This window comes from Ambystoma mexicanum, chromosome 3q, assembly GCF_040938575.1.
Source record: "Ambystoma mexicanum isolate Mex_15411 chromosome 3q, UKY_AmexF1_1, whole genome shotgun sequence".
Lineage (NCBI taxonomy): Eukaryota > Metazoa > Chordata > Amphibia > Caudata > Ambystomatidae > Ambystoma > Ambystoma mexicanum.
The window spans coordinates 1,171,034,852-1,171,055,357 of NC_090926.1; the positions used below are offsets into that span (position 1 = coordinate 1,171,034,852).

At 43.0% G+C, this 20,506-nt stretch overlaps 1 protein-coding gene across 3 annotated transcripts in view; it reads left to right on the forward strand.

Annotated features, from left to right (window-relative positions):
- Nucleotides 1-20,506, forward strand: part of GMIP (GEM interacting protein) — a 588,802-nt gene that overhangs the window by 526,224 nt on the left and 42,072 nt on the right. For 2 of the 3 annotated variants that reach the window (XM_069604013.1, XM_069604015.1), the window contains 5 exons: nt 315-410; nt 2,331-2,491; nt 7,162-7,350; nt 12,393-12,530; nt 13,868-14,079. In XM_069604013.1, the coding sequence (XP_069460114.1) occupies nt 315-410; nt 2,331-2,491; nt 7,162-7,350; nt 12,393-12,530; nt 13,868-14,079 (796 nt within the window). The remainder of the gene's footprint in view (nt 1-314; nt 411-2,330; nt 2,492-7,161; nt 7,351-12,392; nt 12,531-13,867; nt 14,080-20,506) is intronic. The other variant, XM_069604014.1, reaches the window with a different exon arrangement.

Consider the following 20,506-nt stretch of genomic DNA (forward strand, 5'->3'; position numbering starts at 1 on the left):
TATGCATATCTCTACAGCAGGCACTTGACCCACTGATCTCTCTTGCTAGTCCACGCTTGCTGCATGAAAAGTCTATAGATATTTCCACATGATAAAATCAGAAATGGCTGACTCTAAACCTTTTATAGCATTATATTTGGAAACGCTCCCCTCCTAGCGGCCCCTGTTGCACGGGACATTTACAGCTGCCTGTTTATATGGGACCATTGTCAAGCTTCATATTAGTCTACTGAAATCCAACCAAAGCGTCTCTTCTGTTACCATGGCACGTTCTTTGCTTCATTTCAACCAGTGACCCTCATTTGTGTGTCTAGGACTGCTTTCCCGCAAGTTGCCCAAGGTGTCGTCAACAGGCACAGTGTCCTCGGATGACCTAGATGAGAAAGACTCCCCTCAGGCATATGACAATGGTGAGATGCATGCTTGACGATTATATTTATTTAGGACTAAAACAGCATAATTATTCTGAAAACATTCTGAAGTATATCAGCAATTCTGTTGAAGGTACAGGTTGCGTTAAAACCCTTGCTTTTCCAATGCTACCACCTGCATGTTAGTCCTTGCTTCATTGGTTAACTGCATTTGTTATGGTTTGCTTAAAAGCTGGATGTTCCAAATTTAGACTTGCATAAAATGGTGGAACCTGGGTGCAGCAATGGCGGAACAGAAACAAGTCCATGCATCTGGAGTGTAACCCATTGTTTATACTACCCACCCCTATTCAATTGTATCTCTAGCTTCTATAAACTAATTTTACCTCCTTGAAAGGGTATTCTAAAAGTTGAGTTTTCACTGAATTAGGATCCATGTGCTGCAATACCACAACAAAGCTTCAACCTGTATTGCAGAAAACATTTGAAGGGATTTGAAGGAAAATTATACCAAATATTCAAAAGACAGTTAATGAATTTGCAATAGAAGAAATCCAGGCATTTCTGTGTCCTCACAACTACTGTCTTGCTCTATTTGGTGTGACTGCTAGATCACAGGGCAATTAAGGGGAGTACTTTAACCCTCAAAGGAATGGAATGCTACTTTCAAAGGAGCCTTGGGGTCCCATTTGGGGTTGCAGCACAACATATAGAGCATCACATTCTCACAAGCTGCCCCCCATGTACCACTATGTACGTTAAATCTCAAAAAGCGACCCAATGTGGGATGTAGGGTTTTAAAATGCCAGCTAGATATGCAGAGTATAGGTTTTAAATCTAACAAGTTGCCACTTACAAGGATCCTTGTCCTTAAACAGTGATGACTCATGGATTAAGCATGTGTCTAGGAAATTACAGATACACATGAAGCAGACACCATATTCGCCCACTAGGGCATTTGCTGGGCATCAGACAAGGTATTATAAAGGTTGGATTGTTATAGATTTAATATCTACTGAATTGTGAATACCATCTCAGACCCCAGTGGCAGAGAAAGTGAATTGCTTCATGTCACTCAATGGGGAAACAGAAATCCTCTTATTCTCTTGCTCCCCACAACCTTTCTGTTCCCTGTCCTCACTGCACGATATCTCGTTTTTATTCCTTCACCACACTAAACGCCATTCCACTGAAATGCCTTCCCACAGTGACACCAAGCCCATCCACACGTTCAGGCTTCAGTGGTGCCCTAAAACAACACCTCTTCTCTCTTGAAGGATCACCTCAACAGTAAATTGTCAGTTCCCTTCAAGGTCTCGGGAGGATAGCCCAGTGGCAACGTGCTCGCCTTGGAAGCAAGACGACACAGAGCAACACAAGTTCGATCCCCGGGTCCACGCTTAGAAACCTCTGAGTATTACGCGCGTTATAAATAACCTATCATATCATATCAACCCTTAATCCTCCCTCACCTCCTCTCTCTCGCCTCCTTTACATAGCTGCCTATGCTTCACATGTTAATCCTGGAGCATATGTAAATATCCCATACTATCAATCCAATATTAAGTACTTAGAACCTGGTGCTGTCTGTGCTGTCCAGAGAGCAGGAGGGGACAGCAGCTACTACACCTGGTTTATACATCTGCCATTGATACTTTTGTTCTAATGCATCTGCAGCTGTCCAGATGTTTTGGACTACGGCTCCCATTATCCACATGATTGACTAAGCTGTCTATCAGTAATTGGAATTTTTGTGTCAAACATCTGGAGAGTCACATGTTGCAGCCCTAGCATTAGGACTGTCCATTTATCTGTACTTCCTCATGTACAGAGTTCCTCTCAAGGCTCTCCTTGTTATCTAAATAAATATAAATACAAGAAATGACTACACAGTATATGCTTTTGTACACTGTTTCCTTCCCTTTGATATTAATCAACCTTTCCTTGTTTTTTGTTCAGATTTAAATGAAGGGAGCTTAGAAAATGGAATGATTTCGGGGCCCTGTAGGAACGTTTCCTTTTCCAGTGCAGCGCTGACACACCGGCTGCGCCGGCTGAGGGGTCCTTCCAAATGCCGGGACTGTGACACTTTCATGGTCTCTGGTCTGGAGTGTGAAGAGGTAAGAGCACAAGCTGTCAACAAATAGTGGCACTAACCATTTCTGATGAGATGAGGGGAGCTGACACTTGGAAACGTTTTTGATACTCCTTTGAGCCTACTCATGCAACATTCTTTCAGAGGTTGTAAATTGAATACCACAAATGTGGGCAATGATGATGTTAATTAGTAACAGGTGTGACCAAGCGCTTTGAAACTAAACTGGAATTTCTGTATGCAAAACTGTCTAAATCATCAAATATTACCACAATGTAAAGATTCTTCTGATTATTCATGTGCCTTTGTTTTACATATGTCCTCTGAGTTTGAGAGTTTCTCAGTTGCATCTGTATTCTAATTAGATGTAAGCCCAGTGATCGAGGAGGCCGGGAACGCTCGGGAGCGGTGTTCCACTACTTTTATTTTTTTCTGTTTACCATTCCTCTACTTTTTACGACCATATTCACCATTCTATATAGATGATTTGTCCATTCATGTCCTTGTGCAAGTGCAACATTGTAATAGGAGACTTAGTCGCTAGTCATGCAATGTCTTGGCTGCATCACATTGCCACCTGTTGCACTAGCCTTCTGCCTACCCTCTCCCCTACCAAGACCACAGTTCCATTACTTCTATCAGTACACTTGTACCACTGGGTAAGCCCTCTCATTATCTGTGTCTTCTGATAATTGGCATGCCTTTAATTTATGCACTATTTTCCTATGTTTCTTTTAGCTATCAGTACCGTCTAGTTTTAAGTATCACTACGTGACTTGCGACCTTTGATTTTTGGTGTGTCTGTGGACTATGTTTATTTCTTGCATAGTGATATGTATTTGTATTATGTGCGACTTCTGATTATTGGCGTGTCTTTGGGATACATGTGTCCTTGCTTTGTGTGGTGGGTAATTGGTATTTAGCTGTGCCTAGTCTAACACATAGTTAATTGTTAAGATGGCAGCACAGGGTCTCCAAGAAGCACCTTACCTGTGCTCTATCAGTTAAGTACACAAATTGAAGAAAACGTTTGGAGTAATCAGTGTGAAGGCACTTGATACATAGAATAATAGAGAATTCTTAAAAATATCATTTACGCCAGGATAATGTGTTTAAGTAGATGGTATTGGTCCAATGTAATTCATAGTTACTTGGCATAATCAATATGGTATACACGCATTTCACCGCAGTATTTTTCATCGCGTGTTTTTTCATCGCCGTTTTTATTTTTTTTAAAAACTCATCGTTTTTGGTTTTTTTGGGGGGGGTTAAAAAAATTAATTTATGGTTGTGGGTGTAAGGGAATAAAAAAAAAAAGGGAGGCTCGGGGGGATAATCCCCCCCCCAAAAAAAAACCCCAAAAAAAAACTGAGTTTTTCGAGAAAAAAAACGGCGATGAAAAAACCTGCGATGAAAAATACTGCAGCGAAATAACGTAGAACCAATCAATATATACTTATTCATTCAAATAATCGATACATAATGACATTGAATTTCATGAGTAGGCTTGATTAATCTGGGTTTGCCCTTACACTGATTAATTTGATCTTGCCATAACCTACACTTGTTTTTCTCTATCTGGACTTTCTCTGGGTTGATGACAGGCATGTATCTGATGTATTTAATGTATTTAATGTTCATAAATAAAAACATGATTAGTACAAATATAAAACACATATGGAAAAAACAGAAAAGAAAAAGATGGAAATGAAAAAACTATTAGCTCAATAAAAACACAAAATAAAATATTTGATTACATTCCAATTAAAAGTGTAAAAAATAGTACATTTTAGGCAAATAAGTAGAAAGATGTTAGTAGTGAAATTTGATTCTGTCAGAAAATGTCTCATCCAAATTTAAATTAATTTGGGGTTCGCTTTGGATAACCTAATTTATTAATGCACCCAAAAAGTGCTAATTTGAGTTGTAAATGTGTTCCTTTATACATTTTAATCTCACTCATTTAATTATCAATTCCTTTTACCCATTTACGTTAACTAAAATTAATTTACTTGGGAAAATAGGCGGATGGTGGATGATCAATATTGGGTCACCAGAATTGGACGGATTAATATGAGTATGAAAATGTCATTTGGAATCTCCATTTGTCTAGAAATATGAATATATTGGGGATAATCATTGAGTTAGTTGAAGGTTTAAAGCGATTGATTAGTGTGTTATGTTTATGTTGCACATATATTTTTGAGTTTTCTGATTATGAGAATCTCTTTGGTTTACTGGTGTCGTTTGGTTATTTATGTGACTATGGGTTAGATGTGTCTACTAGTTAGTCATATGCCTAATGGTAAGTGGTTAATCCTCTTTTGTAGTGAGCCCTTTGGTTAAATGTGTTTCTGATTACTGGGTATGATAATGAATTGCACAGGTCTTTTAGTAGTTGCTTTGACTTTGATATACGTGTACTCTGATCATTAGCCTTTGAGTTGTGAGTCTCCTCTGTTTAAAAGTATAGCTTTAATTTACATATATCTGCTGGTAAATGTTTTTTCATTGAGCTTTATGCATATTATAGTTATTTGTGTGACTGGTTTATGTGCATCGCAATATATTTGTGCGTTTGGTTTGCTTTTAACTTCTGTTTATTGGTATACTTTATTTGTATTTTATGGTTTAAAGCGCAGACCTAGTTTGAAGGAACAGGTTGTGGGTAACCTGCATTTGGGCTGGCATCTTTTAAGCCAAGCATACAGAGTTGTGGCATGTTCTTCCATTTGGATTAGTCCTTGGTCGGGAAAAAGGTAGCTCCTGGAGTTATCTGTTTTGTTGAATTAAGTGGGCATCTTCTGCTTACTGTTGCACATTTTAGTTACACAATCCCTGGTTATACAACCTTTGGGAATGGATGTGCTTTTGAGTTACGTTGTACTTAAGCAATAAGACCCGAGCCGCAGGGGCATTATCGAGTCAGGTAATGCCCCGGGCCCCATAGTTACAGGCCAGAGAGAAGCGAGGGCCTTAACGGAGGCACCAGGGGCATTGCCTGACTCGGTAATGCCCTTGCGGCGAGGGGCTTATTGCTATAAGTACCCTGACCCGCAAGACCGGAGTACTAATAGTATTGTTTTTGTGTTCCGAAATGCCGCAAAAATGGCCGCCTGGAAGGGAAAACGGTGAGACACACCTATCTTCTCGGTTTTGGTTATGAGTGTGTCGTCTGGTCAAGAAGTTGTCTCACTCCAAAGACTGAAGGTTCTCAGTTGGTTTTTGTTTACCAGGTAAGAGTGCAGATCCTGGGTAAGAGTGTGTCTGCTGGGTCCGAGTGCATTGGTTGGATCATTAGTGTGCATCCATGGTGTGACTAGGAATTTGGCATTTACTATATCCTGGATTGACTACTGCAACTCCCTCTTTGCAAGCACCAATACCCACAACATAAAAAACTGCAGATCATTCAGAATAACGTCGGAAGAGCAGCCCTAAACATCTCCAAAAACAATTACATCTCGTCAGCCAGATGTACTATCCACTGGCTTCCAATCCAAGAACGCATCACGTTCAACACGTTAGCACTGACCCACAAATGCATCTCAAACATTGCCCCCACCTACTTGTCCAGAAAGTTTTCTAAGGCCAAATCAGCCCGACCCACCCGGGATGCCTACTCACACTTACTCGTCACCCCTACATACAGGTGTCATAAAGGAGGGGGAAGTAGGTTCCCGGTGATCGCTGCCAAACATTGGAATGCCCTCCCTCTGGCCTTTAGATTGGATGATTCCTACTGGTCCTTAGGTAAATGCCCTAAAACTTGGCTCTTTACACAAGACCTCCAAAACTCAAAAGTAACTTAACAAATCTACCTCGTGCCACCTCCAGCTCCACACAGATTCTGACTAGAAACACTGCCGCATACAGCATGGCTCGTACCACTTATGCCAAGAACTCTCGTAACCTTTACCTCTAACTATTGTACTAACTACGCCTGTAACCTTGCTGTAAAAAATGCTCATGTATTTCCTACGCCAATAACTGTTTAGAACCTTATCTGTATCATTTGCACTATCTATGACTGCAACCTACTGTAACTAAGCCCTTGTGTAACTAGCGCCCAAAGGCCCCTGGGTTCGGCGCGCTTAATAAACGCCCAAATAAATAAATCAAACAACTTCATTTTCTCTATGTGGATTACTGAATTGATCTAACTTAAAACCCACACGCTCATGAACTGCGCAGACTAATGCTAAAGACACATTGTTTATCTCTGACTTTGCCAATAAGCCCCTAACACTCTCCTCATGTGTAAGACGTCCGTGATGCCCACACAACTTCCTCAGACAGCGGCATTACATGCATTAAGATGTAGAAGAATCAAAACATAGTTGTGATTTTCATAATAAAGTCCTCTTCCAATTAGTGCCGGGGTCTCCAAGTCTGGTCCTCGATAGCTGAATCTACTCTAGGTTTTCAGGATATCCACTCAAACAAACATAGGACTACTGAAGTGGAAACCTCGGAACCAGGCTCATAGACCCCTAATTTAGTATGATCTATTACAGAAAGAAATAGCATGTTACATTCATGTTATGTTATGTTATTAATCTTTTCTACTGAGCCACTGGTCTCAGAGCACCATGGTTTGCTTGGAAGTTAGTGTATTGTACCCCGGCCTGAGGTACACATTGAAAACAATATATCTTTGCTCAACTTGACAAATGTGTGTTTCTCTCATTTCAGTGTTACTTGGCTTGCCACAAAAAATGCTTAGAAAGTCTTCTGATTATTTGTGGCCACAAGAAGCTCCCGAGCCGGACTTCCGTTTTTGGGATTGATTTCAAACAGGTGTATCGTGACTTCCCCGAAGAAGTCCCCTTTATCATCAGGAAGTGTACATCGGAAATTGAGAACCGTGCACTGGCAACGCAGGTAAAGATCACGTCCGGCCCGGCATGAGAATGGTTCGACCCGGAAAGTCTTTATTTGTTGTTTTGTTGTTCTTGCAGAAATCAGTAGTTTTGGCTTTTGTATAGTGAAAATGCTCTCGCTGCTGTCAGGTGTTGCGATCTTATTGACATGTAACCATGGCATTCGCCAGGTATTGGCATTCTGTGTCCAGGTACTGGCATTAGCTTCCTGGAAGTAACATTGTATTTGCTCATACACATGCCATTTTATAGAGACTGTCATCAGATGCCCATGTACTCCTATGGTATGCCATTTAATGCCTCAGTGCCCTGATCATACGTCCGACATTGCCAAAGTATTGCTGCCATATTTCAGGTATTGCCATCATATACCATGGTACTCACACTGTGTGCCCATTTATTGTATGTCAGGTAATGCCAGGTAATGCCACCATTTGCAAGGTATTGCCTTATATATACAGGTATTCTTATTATTTGCTTAGAATTGCCCTGTGTGTTTGGTTAAACACACTTTCAAGATATTTTTATAAAAAATAGAATTGGAGTAAAAGATATCGATATCAAATGCTTAGGTCGTGCCCAGTTCTGGCCCGCTGACATTGATCCATATTGGATGCCCAGATTCTCACAATACTACCAGTTATTGCCATCAAATGCTCAGGTGCTTGGATCATTGTCTGGTATTTCCATCAAAAGCCCAGACACTCACATTACTGCCAGGACTGGAGGAATGATGCATTCCATCATCCCTGCCCTGGCAGCCACCACAGTCCTGCTGTCAAAGGCAGACAAGATCGGGGTGGGAAGGGGCTGGGTGGGCACTGCCATTAGACACACAACACAGTGCCACTATTTAGGAACTGGTGATAGAAAAGGAATGCAGTAAACATGCACTCCCTCCTACATCCAGCACCATGAGAAGTGGCTGGTGCCGGAGGAAGAGTCGTAGACGCAGGGGTGGTGGCGGGCGTTGCATCTATTACAGGGATGTAAGTTAGGCCTATAAAAAGATCGATAAATAAAATCCAAGGGGTCAATAAAGAGTGCAGGATTTGCAAGGAAAACAAGTTTATGACATGCAAATACGGCCGGGAGGGTCAGTCAGCTCCATAGTACTGAAAACTAAGAACTCTGTCCACACGCCCACGTTAGTTACAGCTTTTACAGACAAAAATTACAAAAACTACATTGGCAACAAGTATCCAATGCAGATGAATCCTACATTTCCTATTGGCTATCCCCTGTACATAAATCCAAACATCACCTACATTTTACTACCCCAATGGTCAATTAAGTATCCATGACGACATGAGTACAGCTCCCTGCAAATTACCTAATTGTGCAGTCAGCCAAAAATACTTTGTTCTAATTTGTCCATTACATTCAGATAACTTGTTGCAACAATGTACTTTCCTTATTGGTCAAAAAAACTTCAGATAATTTGTGAGGTGCATGCCCCTTGAAGAGACCCAATCATGAGCAAGTTTGAACAATGACATCAATACCCTGTGACAATGAATTGGATACAATACCACTTTCTCATGAGACGAGACAACTTGGCAACCAAGAAAGAGCTCTTCGACCTTGCAGCTGCACTCTTTGGCAACAACACTTGCGACTCCCCTTCTTGAAACATGTTGCTTTCCTTGTACACATTCTTTCCTATCTCTTTTGGGAACCAGGTGGCTTTATAAAAAATGCTGCTGAGACACTGCTCTTGTGGCTTAATTTCTCTGATGTATTTGCTCTATTTAGCTTGACACCTGTAGTTCTAATGGACCTTCCACTTCCCAATGGGGCAGTATAACCACAATCTAGTTAAACACTGTGAGAAACCTGAAGTTGTCTCACCTGCTAGTCCACGGGGATCTGTCATCCAGGTGGCCAGGACACGGCCATCGCTATTGGAACCAGTTCATGGGGGTGGACCATTGCGGGAGGATCACCTGGATGGGGGGTCTTCGGGGAGTGGAAGTGGGACACTGAAGTGTGAGATGCGGTATCCCCTTCCTTGTTATACCCTTTCCCCATCCTACCAGATAGGATACCTGGAAACTCAGCCCCCGTTCCCTTTTTTGCAACATGAACACTTTCTCATGGGCAGTTTATGGTGAGCAACAACGGACTAACGCCAGAGCTGTATACCTGATATGTCCCAACACAAGGGTCAGGCAGTCAGGCAATTACAGATATTTACACACACCTGACTTCCATCACACTTCCCCACACTGATAAAAGGCTGAGCACGAAAGCACACTTTGAGCAAGGCCAAACGCATGACAAAGCAGCTATTCTGAGACAGCAGTTTAAACTGAGGAGAAAGGCAGCGAGATCTGAGAGGACGTCGAGGAGGGAATTACCCTTGCCCTTTTCAACCCAGAACAGCGACTTTCAAGAAGCCTTAAAGAAAAGAAACATAAGACCGGGAATTGCAGCTGACGAATGATGTAGCATGTGTCAATGGTACACTGGGCCATCCTGCACTGATAGCCAGGGCGGGGATAAGCGATTGCCACTGTGGTACCGTCCTTGACTCCAATGGCAAAGACACGCCACGAGTTCAGCACAGCCGGTGAGTCGGGAGAAACTGATAGCAGACTGGACTATGTTATTCTTAAGGTAACAAGCGACAACATTGTATGAAGAAAGAGAACTGGCATACAATTAACTTTTTGTGAAACTGAAATAGGTACCAGATACAGAGTGGTCTGGCGTCACGTGGGTGCTCATTCAAAGTTCTCTGTTTGGTGCTCTCTCATAAGCGGCAAGGAGTTTTGTTAACTAGTAAATCGAAGTGGTCCTGCAGCGGGTTACGTTGAATCCCATGCACACTCAAAAGTCTTCGATTGCTGTAAAGTGAAATTGGTCTGAGCCCGGTCGAGGGAGACTAATTGTAGAAAGGGATCTGAGCCCGCAAGAGGGGATCCTAGATAAACAACACCCGAGAAGATTGTTGTGGCAAATGTGAATCCGACTGAGGGATGACTACGAACTAGGGTGAAGCACACCCAAGAAGATTGTTGTAAACTGAAATTGGTCTGAGCACGGAAGAGGGGGACTAATTGTAGAAAAAGGATCGGAGCCCGGCTGAGGGGTATCCTGGGTGAAGAGCAAACTGCCCAACGTTAATAGTGAGAAAGGGACCTTTCTTTATTGTTTAAGAGACATCAGGTTTTTCTAAAGTCAAGAGACTTTGCACTAAAGAGACTTGGGCACAGAAGGCCCTAATGTTGATGAAAGGAACTGTGACCTTGTGCCGGAGAAGTCCAGGAATGTGCTGTGTTCAAGTGACCTGACTTCTCCCTTGCTAAAAACGTGGGGAAGGGAGGCACCTGTCTACACATTCTGACTCATCATTTTGTGAACCCTTCTTTTTTTTCATGAACATTAGCCCACACTATTATGTAGCTTAGACGTAAAGATTGGCAATCGTTTTTCTTTAGTATAGGCCCTTTTTATTTGACTAGACTCCACTAGGACTGTATTATTCATATTTGATGGTCGTAGCTTGCTCCCATCGTAGATTTAGGGTTAGATAGGTGGTTTTCATACCCCTGATAAAAGTTCAATAAACATCCTTGAACTGTGATCACTTGTGTCTGTCTTACTTTGATACCATGCCTTCCTTACAACACCTTGACAACGTCTGAACACCAGGCCTTGTTCTCAGTAAGATTTGTCCTTCACTGCTGCTGCACTAATCTAATCATCAGGAACAAAGCAAACTGATATGATGCACACCATTCACAGCATGGACTGCTCAGCCTGGCACCATCGACTACTATCTGTGCAGTGCCTCCCCTTTCCTCCACGGCTTTGGCTGTCTGGACACTCACTGAGTGGAAGGATAAATAAACTCTAATTAAATTAACATAACAGAAGCTCCAAAATGCATCCTAATACTTTAACCTACAGAAGCTGCAACATCTAATTGGGCCTAACTCAAAATGTCAGAACTCTTGCTAACATGGCTGACAAACCCTTATGTTACTAAAAGATCAGCATCCAGCCTAATGAATGTTTGCACTACGTGGCACTTCAGCCACCCTTTCACCAACTACCAAAGCAACATATTATTATTATTATATTCAGAGTTCTACTAAATACAAACAAGCCACAACTTAATTCACTAATGCTAGCTACAAAGCCCTTAAAATCCCCTGTGCATACACTTTAAATATAGTCAGCAATATTGTTGCTGCTCCTCCTTTCACTGTGTTATGCTCTCTAAAGTGTATTAGAGCTAACTACAAATAACACGTGTGCAGAAATGCTAAATCAAATGGTGAAAAGACTGATGCTAAATAGCCGGCTCTCCTTGTTCATAGAATTTACGCAGTCTGAACCTCCTTCCACGTTTGGGACGTTGCAATTGCATCCCAACAGGGGCATGTGCCCCACTCCCACGCCTGTGAATGAGACTGGAGCACACTGATATAGTGTGCTACTGTCTCCTATGGAGAGACGCACTCCTGTGAATGAGATGGGTGCCATTAGGAGAGCTCAAGCGCAACTCGTTTGTCTTGGAAGCAAGACAACGCAGAGCATCACAGGTTCACAGGTTCAAATTCTTGCTTACACTGATATAATGTGGTGCTATTTTCTCCTATGGAAGGACACGCACTCCTGTGAATGAGATGGGGGCCAGCAGGAGAGCTCAGGCACAACTTGTTTGTATTGGAAGCAAGACAACGCAGAGCATCACAGGTTCAAATCCTTGCTTACACTGATATAATGTGCTGTTTTCTCCTATGGAAGGACACACATACTGCTGTGAGTGAAACGGGTGCAGCTTATCTTGCTTACACTGATAGTGTGCTACTTTCTTCTTCATCTGGAAATAGAGCGTAGTCAAAGTGACCAAAGAATATGACTCCCAAGATGTTCTTGGAACTGAAGGTGTTCTAGTCTGTGTTCAAGAAAAAAGATTTCCCCTTGACTCGACCCTCTATCCTTACTGAATAATCATTTTCTCTGAAATACATTGCAACCAATAGACACAAGCAATTCATATGACTATATTAACAACGTCTTGTAATTTAGGGCCTTTATCGGATCAGTGGTGCAAAGGCTCGAGTGGAAAAGCTGTGCCAAGCATTTGAAAATGGAAGAAGCCTGGTTGAGCTCTCGGATCACTCCCCGCATGACATCACCAGCGTCTTGAAGCACTTCCTGAAAGAGGTAGGTGTCCACAGGGAATCAAAGGGCAATGTAGCAAATGGGTCATTCAGTCTCTGTAAGCCAACAGACCAACCAAAGCACTGTCCAAGTGCTGCCACCTCTGTAAGGGCATGAAAGCTGGGGTGAGGTGAGTGATTTTTCGCAAGAGCCTGATATATGCCTGCCACGTGCATGACTGTGTCCCAGACACACCCAACCTCCTTTGGAACCTCCTTCACAGCACACTAGTCATTGCATGCTGTATAACACAGTTTCCATACTGTATAAGCCATTACAGGTGACGAGGGGAGGGTGGTACGTAATGAGTAGGGTCTTCACCTTTATGACTGGTCTGGGTAAAACACCTGCTCCATCAGTGTTCAGATTTGGAGAAGTCTGCTCTATAAGCGTATATGGTTACATGAGGTGGAGCACAGTATCACACTGCACTCCCCCGGAAATACTCACCCATGTGCTGGCTGTCTCGCTTTAATATTAGCATTTGTGCCTAAGTGTCAACTCCATGGCATGGGGCCTGCATCAGATCCAATGAGTTGTCCAGGGGTTGTCACTTGGGGTTTCAATGCTTGAGGAGTAATGTGGCTTTTGAGCTAGTAGGTTCCCACTGACACTGTTACGACCATCGCAGTGGTGTCAGAATCTCACCATTGTGAGCCTTGTAGTTGATGCAAGTATCAGAAGAAGCCTTGTAATTGGATGTGTGACACTAGTGTTTAAAAGTGGACTTCTTCCTCATTCAAAGATGTTTGCCATATTTTGTCTGTGCTTCAGGGTGGGCAGCGTTGATCCGCAGAAACAATTTTGAATGTGTGAAACTACAGCCATGCTGAATATTATTCCCATGTCAGTATTGATAGATGGAAGTATAATTATCTACATTGTATTGCAGCCAAAATGACAACAATAATGTTATACTGTCCTTAATGTGGGAAAGAGATTTTCCTGGTTTAATCAGTCCTCTAAAGCAGGTGACTGACTGTGATGCAAGGATTTTTTGGTCATCCAGATAATCGAAAAATCTTTCACAGCTTCACCTCACTATGAGCTGACTCACATAGATTCTAGGAAAATTAGGTTTTTGGATAAAAGGTAGGAAACTAGTCTAGAAGGAATAATGACACACTTGTAATTAGGAATATCAGGTTTTCGGGACCGGATTCAGATTTTCACATATTCCCTTTACGGTAAAAACTTCTTCTCGATCAAATAAATTTGGAGTTTTGCCTGTAACTGCTGGAGGTTGAGGAGTTCCCCGAAGAGCAGGTGAAAAAATGTGATCTCTAGATCGTGAACAGAAAGTCCTAGCTTTTAATACATGTTATATGACTTAATTTCAGCTCCCGGAGTCCGTCGTTCCATATAGACTGTACGATGACTTCATGGCCCTCGCAAAGGATTTCCAGAGAACAGGGGAAGGAGCCCAAGCCGATGGAGAAGGAGGAGTGTCCGGGCTGCGGCATGATCCCTTTCAAGGCATGCGGAATATACTGTGCAGGTTACCCGCGACCAACTACAACACCCTTCGACACCTCATTGCGCACCTTTACAGGTAGACACAGGCTACCACGTGAATCACATGTGTCTTATTAAAATTAGCTTGCACGCTTTGTGAAGGCATGAATTGAGGCTGCAGAGTAAATAACCAAAGGCACAAACACATGTTGCCTGATTGAGAGTTTTGCAGATTGTCAGCCACCATAAATGACCTTATTTTAAGTTTGCACTAAACTGGAGTTACACCGGGATCCCGCCTCCGTAAAGCTGCCTTAAAATCCGCCAGTCCCCATTACCATACATCTGCGCCAGCGGATTCCACTTATGGGCTAGTGTAAACTTATAATCAACTCTCTGGGCACCAGAATGGGCAGCATACATTCCTATTTCACTCTAAAATCTGGTCAATATTCCCAACAAAGTAAAGAAGGGAGATGCAGGTAAGTCTCTGTCTGATCCTTCATGCCACCTGCACTGCTTAGGAGATGTGTTCAGATCAGTGGCCTGAGCAGTACATTCCAGAACGAGCACCTCTGCTGTATTGCCGCCTGATGAGACGATGGCCAACATGATCAAAAATTCTTTATTTATTTATAGGAGTGTCTATCTACAAAAAGGCTCAGATTACAAGTAAATACCTGTAAATACAATTTTTTCAACTTAAAAAATATTTTTTACATACAGGAATGAGAACTATGTTATTACTCCCTAGAAAAATCAATGTTTTCCCAACTTTCAAAAATAGTACGCAGAGGCTCTTACCTCCTGTTCTCTCATCCGGAGCCCTGAAAGATGTCTTAATAATAAAATCTGTTTTATCCACATTATGGTAAAAAATCGAATGAGACGACTAGTTGTCAGTTGCAAAGGGTTTGAAGACAGTGAAAGCCGACCTTAAAGTGCTTTAGAAAAAGCCTATTACCAAAAAAGAATAAGCTTACCTATATAGCAACCATCTCTCAGATGCCACAGCGGCTTTTTAAATTAAAACATTTTTGAATAATGGTTTTGTCAGTGGAATTTCTTTTAGAAATACTGAGGATTTTTGGTGTGTAGGTTTGCTATGGTTGTGGACTTGTTCATACCTGTGGGATTCTTTGCCTAATGGCGTCTCTAAGACCTCTGCCATTTTCCGTTTGGACACTGCCACTTTGGACATTGTCCGTCATGCCATTTGTTAGTCCTAAGTGGGATCTCGCCTGGAATGTCTCATTCCAATAGCCATTGCTGGACACCCTATGGAAAGACATCCCTTTGTAACCCATCACTCCTGTTGCTTGTTAGCTTTGCAAGGGTTCTTGTTTGATGTAAAATGTTCCATGGCCATTGCGTGACACCCTATGGGCCCCACATTGGACATTGTAAGTCATGTTGCTTGTTATTGCTGCTAAATACCACATTTGGTGGATTGTGTCTGTACGGCCGTGCCTGCTATGATACTTTAGATGTTGTCACTTGTGTTTCTTATCCTACTGCTGCAGATCTTTACTTGCTGGATCGTGCGCATTTGACCATTGCCAGATACCCTATGAATAGGCCAGCTTTGGACATTGTCCTTGGTGTCTGTGGCTGGTACTGCTAGGATTCTTTTTTGGTGCATCTTTTTCCTATGGCAATTGTCAGCGGAGTTTTCCCTTAGCAATGCATAGATTTGCTTTGGCTATTTTGTTTGGCAGCCTGAGATCTTGCTTTGGTTGAGAGAATGCTCAATGAACATTAGTAATGGGGTTGTCCTTTCAGCATGACTGTGAATCTTGGTTTCTGTAGACGGGATCATTAGAGCGTTTGCCCACAGTTCCATCTCGAACTCCGAGCAATCTTGTTTTTGGCAGATGGCAACTCTAGAATGTTTTCCAGTAGTTTTTCCCAAGACCATTGTTGAGATACTAGTTTACCAGTGGATTATCTGTGAGCTTTTACAACTGGAACATTTATCATGTCTAATGAAATTGTTTTCTCGGATAAGGTCTAAAAAGCTTTTTTAATATTCTTGCCTTTATAGCACCATAAACCATGTTATATTGTTATTGTAATATGCGTTTTATAAGGCGCAACTCACCCAAAGACCTTAGTGCGCAGCAAGTCAGAGTAAAACAAAGCGGAGAGGGTCAAATGAGAGAAGCATAGGAGGGAGGAATACTACAGAATATCAGAGTCAAAGAGAAAAGTTTTAAAGGCTTTTTTCAAGGAAGACAGTTCATCACAATAGCAAAGAGATGCAGGGAGGAGATTCCACAGACGCGGTACCATGGAATCGAAACTGATGCCTCCAAAACGCTCAAGTTTAAGGGGGTCATTCGAGTTTGGAGGTAGCCATGTCGCTATTTGTGGCATGGCTGCCTCCAAACTCGGGTCCGGGTTCCTTGAATGAGGAATTACCGGGCCATTCCAACCTTGGAGGACCCGGTAATTCCTCATTCAATTTACCCATCCCCATTCCCATTTGAGCCCCCACAGGGGCCCGTTGTTAGCTCCCTGGTCCTTTAGCGGCTCCCACTAAGGGCGCCTGGTAAAACCAGCCACCCTTAGTGGGTCCCGCTAAAGGACTTCGTAATGCAGCGGTAAGGGGTTAACAGCACCAGCACCCTTACCAGCGCCATTAACCCCTTACCGACAACCTCTGAATGAGGCCCTAAATCTTGGTGAAACGAGATTTGGAGAAGCGTTAGATCGAAGTGAGCGAACACGACGAGCATGTCTAATCCGATTTGTAAGGTATACTGGCGCTTTCTCGTGAAGACTTTTGTAGGTGAGGAGTGGGACCTTGTATGTTACATACAGTGTTTGACAGGAAGCCAGTGCAAAGCTATTTCGGGCCTTGGTCACATGCTGTCTTCTAGAAAGCCTGGTAACAGCACGCACCGCGTTGTTCTGAGCAACCTGAAGCATTTTCAGGTTGGATTTCGAGGTGCCAGCCAACAGGCAAATCCTATAGTCCAGTTTAGAATTGACAAGGGCAACTGCAAGAGAGGCAGCGTTGGCATCAGAAAGGAAAGGTTTAATCTGCCTAATGAGACGAGTAGTGTAGGCGCAAGAGACTTTCAGCTGACTAACATGTTTCTTCATATTTAGTGAAGAGTACTCTCAGGGTATTAACCCAAGGGCTGGTCTTAGTGGAGGATCCTGCAATATCAAAGGCAGAGTATCTAGGATCCAGTTTCTGCAAATGCTGAGTAGAGCCAATGAGCATTAGCTCAGCGTTACTACCGTTAAGAGCCAAAGAGTTGTTTATCATTGAGTTTTCAATTAGACCCTAGATGTGGTTAATTCTCCGGAGGTCATTCTCATAATTGCTGGAAAGTTTGATGACAACCTGAGTGTCATCGGCATAGTTAGTATAGTCTATCAAGAAGTTGAAAAAAAGAACGAATATACAGATTAAAAAGAGTAGGAGAGAGACAATCTCCCTTTGGGACACCACAAGTAAGGCATTCCGGAGAAGATTGGAAGCCCTCAGAGGTCACACAGGCAGATCTATGGCCCAGAAAAGAGGCCAACCATTGTAGTGCAATGCTGGATCAGTTGGCAATACTTCCTAGCCTCTCAAGCGGCAATGAGGGATCCACAAGGTCAAATGCTACTGATAGGTCTCGGAGCATAAGAAGTGCCACCTGACCCGAGTCAGCAATATGACATAAGTTAGACTTCAAGTCAATCAGGGCGGTCTCCGCGCCATGGAGTGCTCGAACGTCGGATTGGAGAGATGTAGTATTGGTTATGGGATGATAATTGGTGACCAAGGAAGGATCACGGGAATCCTTTTTAATCACTGGAGAAATCCAACCTTCTTCATGGATTTGGGAACTGAAGCAGTAGCAACAGATGAGTACACCAGGTGTGTGATGAAAGGGGCCAGACAGCAAATGATTGTCTGATTTTGATAGGAGGGCAAATGTCACCAGGACATGAGGATGGTTTCAAGCAAGCAATAATATCCGAGAGATCAGCTTTGCTAATTGCTTTAAAGTTCAATATAGTGCTAGAAGGAGAAGGAAGTGTAAAGGTAGAATCAGAACTGGAGGTACTATTGTTAATGAAGGTGGAAGATGATCGTAGGGAAACAATCTTGTGACGATGATGTCACACTCTACCCCCGGTCTTACCTGTTTGTCCTTTGTCGCTTTCTTCGTTGAAGGTTTCTCTGTCTTCCGGGACGTCCGGGTCTTGTACAGGTAAGGCCAGTGGTCCTCCATATCCAGCGTGGAACGAGAGTAGACTCAGAGGAAGACAAGAGTTCAGGATTTCAGGAAGGTAAGAGCAGTCAATGTCCGGAAATAAGCGCAGAACCAGGGAAGGGAAGCACTACTCGCAAGTATTGAGATGGAGTTGCGAGCGCGGAAGCATGGAAGGGGGGCCCAGGAAGGAATGCGCGGACGGCCTCGGAGAAGACAACAGGCCGCTTCAATAATCCAGGAATGAAGAAAAGGGAATATGGATGGTATCGGACAACGATACGAGGAAAGGAAGGGAACGATGAGCACACTAGCTGCAAACTCGAAAAGAAGCGTTGAGACGTGCAACGCCGCGGGAGCGTGCCCGTTTTCTAGGAAGCCAGGGCTCCGGCGTAAACGCTAGAGCACAGCGTGGCTGATGCGCCGGCCATGTTGAGAGGAGAACGGCTCCAGCGGTACGGTGCACCATGGGCCAGGAAGTCCAGAAGGGGCATAAATGGCGAGTCATGACAGATGAGAGTTCAGTTTTTCACTTAAGCCCTGTTGAATGTCTGAACACCATTGATCGCTTTTAGCTAGGACAGGGAAGGAATTATCTTTCCCCTCAAAATCCTGAAGGATTGTAAAGAGCTCTTTGTGGGAGGAGAATGCAGATTAAATGTGTTTGTCATAAAAGATTCATTCGGCCTCGACAATAGCAGGCTTGTAGTTAGATGCCGCCAAGGGATATGAGGCCAGGGTAGAGGCGTTAATTTTTTTTTCCGCCATGGCTGTTCTTTTTGTCTCTTGAGTGTTCTTAGAGTAAGAATCTCCTTGGAAAACCAATATTTACCCAGAGTTTCAAATTTCACAGTTTTAACTACAGGGGGAGCCAGAGTGTTGGTTATTGTTGAAATAATCACGTTATACTGGTCTACAAGAGTATCAGTGCAATTAGTGTGAGGAAGATTGGCAAGCAAAGGAGAGGCGAGTTTACAGGGCAGGTGGAGAAGAAACGTGATAAGGCTATGATCAGACCAAGGGCAGATCGAGAAGTCAAAATTATGCAAGGTAAGACTTTGAGAGAGGACCCAGTCAAGAATATGACCATCTTTATGAGCTGGAGCCTCTATATGTTGGTAAAGACCATAGGCCTCTAAGGAGAGAGCTAGGCTAGTAGCTTGGCGATTATCAACATGAAAGGCCCAGAGGTCAAAATCACCCAGGACGACAACGTAGGAGATAGCGTTTACAAGGTCGCCGAGGAACATGAGTTGTTCCTCAAAAAGAGCCATGGGCATAGGAGGCCGATAGATGTTTATGAGACAGATAATAGTATTGGCGTTGACCGCAATTTATTTAGCAGTAAGTTCGCAATCATCTTTAAGGATAGTATTGAGTTTATAGGAAGTAATAGTCTTTTATAATAATAGCAGTGCCACCACCACAACCACAGTTCTGTTCAGTGTGAAACAGCTGATAGCCTGGTGGGGTAGCAGACAGAGCTGCATGGTTGGTAACATTGTACAGACAAGTCTCAGTGATGCAAGATATGTCAAGAGTCTGACTGCAGATAATGTCAGCAACCTTGACGGCATGCTTGACCAGGGAGCGTGAGTTAAGAAGGCCAATACGCAAATGAGCAGATGAAAGGTGCCTCTCTGCAGAGGTCATGGCTCCACAGTGGCACCAGGGACTAAGGAGCAAGGAGCCAAGGCAGGTAGAGATGGTAAACAACCGAATCGGTGGGGCGAAGGGGGAACCCGGAAAAGGAAAAAATCCTGTGAGGAAAGCTCCTACGATGGAAGTATACTTGCGAAAAGAAGTTCCAAGAGTAGGAGAGTAGAAGCGAGAGGCGGACTGCCCACGGACCGGCACAGACCCGGCCACCCTCGCGCACCGGCGCTCACGTGCCTGATTATGGGATATAAATGAAAAGAACTACAATATAGATGGGAATAGTAGTTGGCACGGCAATACTCAGCAAACACGGGCTGGAAACAGATACAAGCAGTGAGGCAGCAGTCTAAAAATGAACCCTGTCACGATCAGCAGAAATTATTAAAAATTCAGGGGAAATGGAGAAGGTTACTATTTATCTAATGATTTAAAAATGAATAATTAAAATTCAGAGTGAGAAACACTAAAATTGATTAATAAAACACTTAAGTTCACAAAAATAGCACACAACAGCAATTGTTATTCACCTTGTCCTCATACCTGGTGCTGGACATGCACGTTCAACCTCTAAGACGTTTATTGCTTTTGTTGAACAATGTTAAGCCTGTATCAAAATACAGATTTTTTTATGGAGATTTACATTTTTCACGT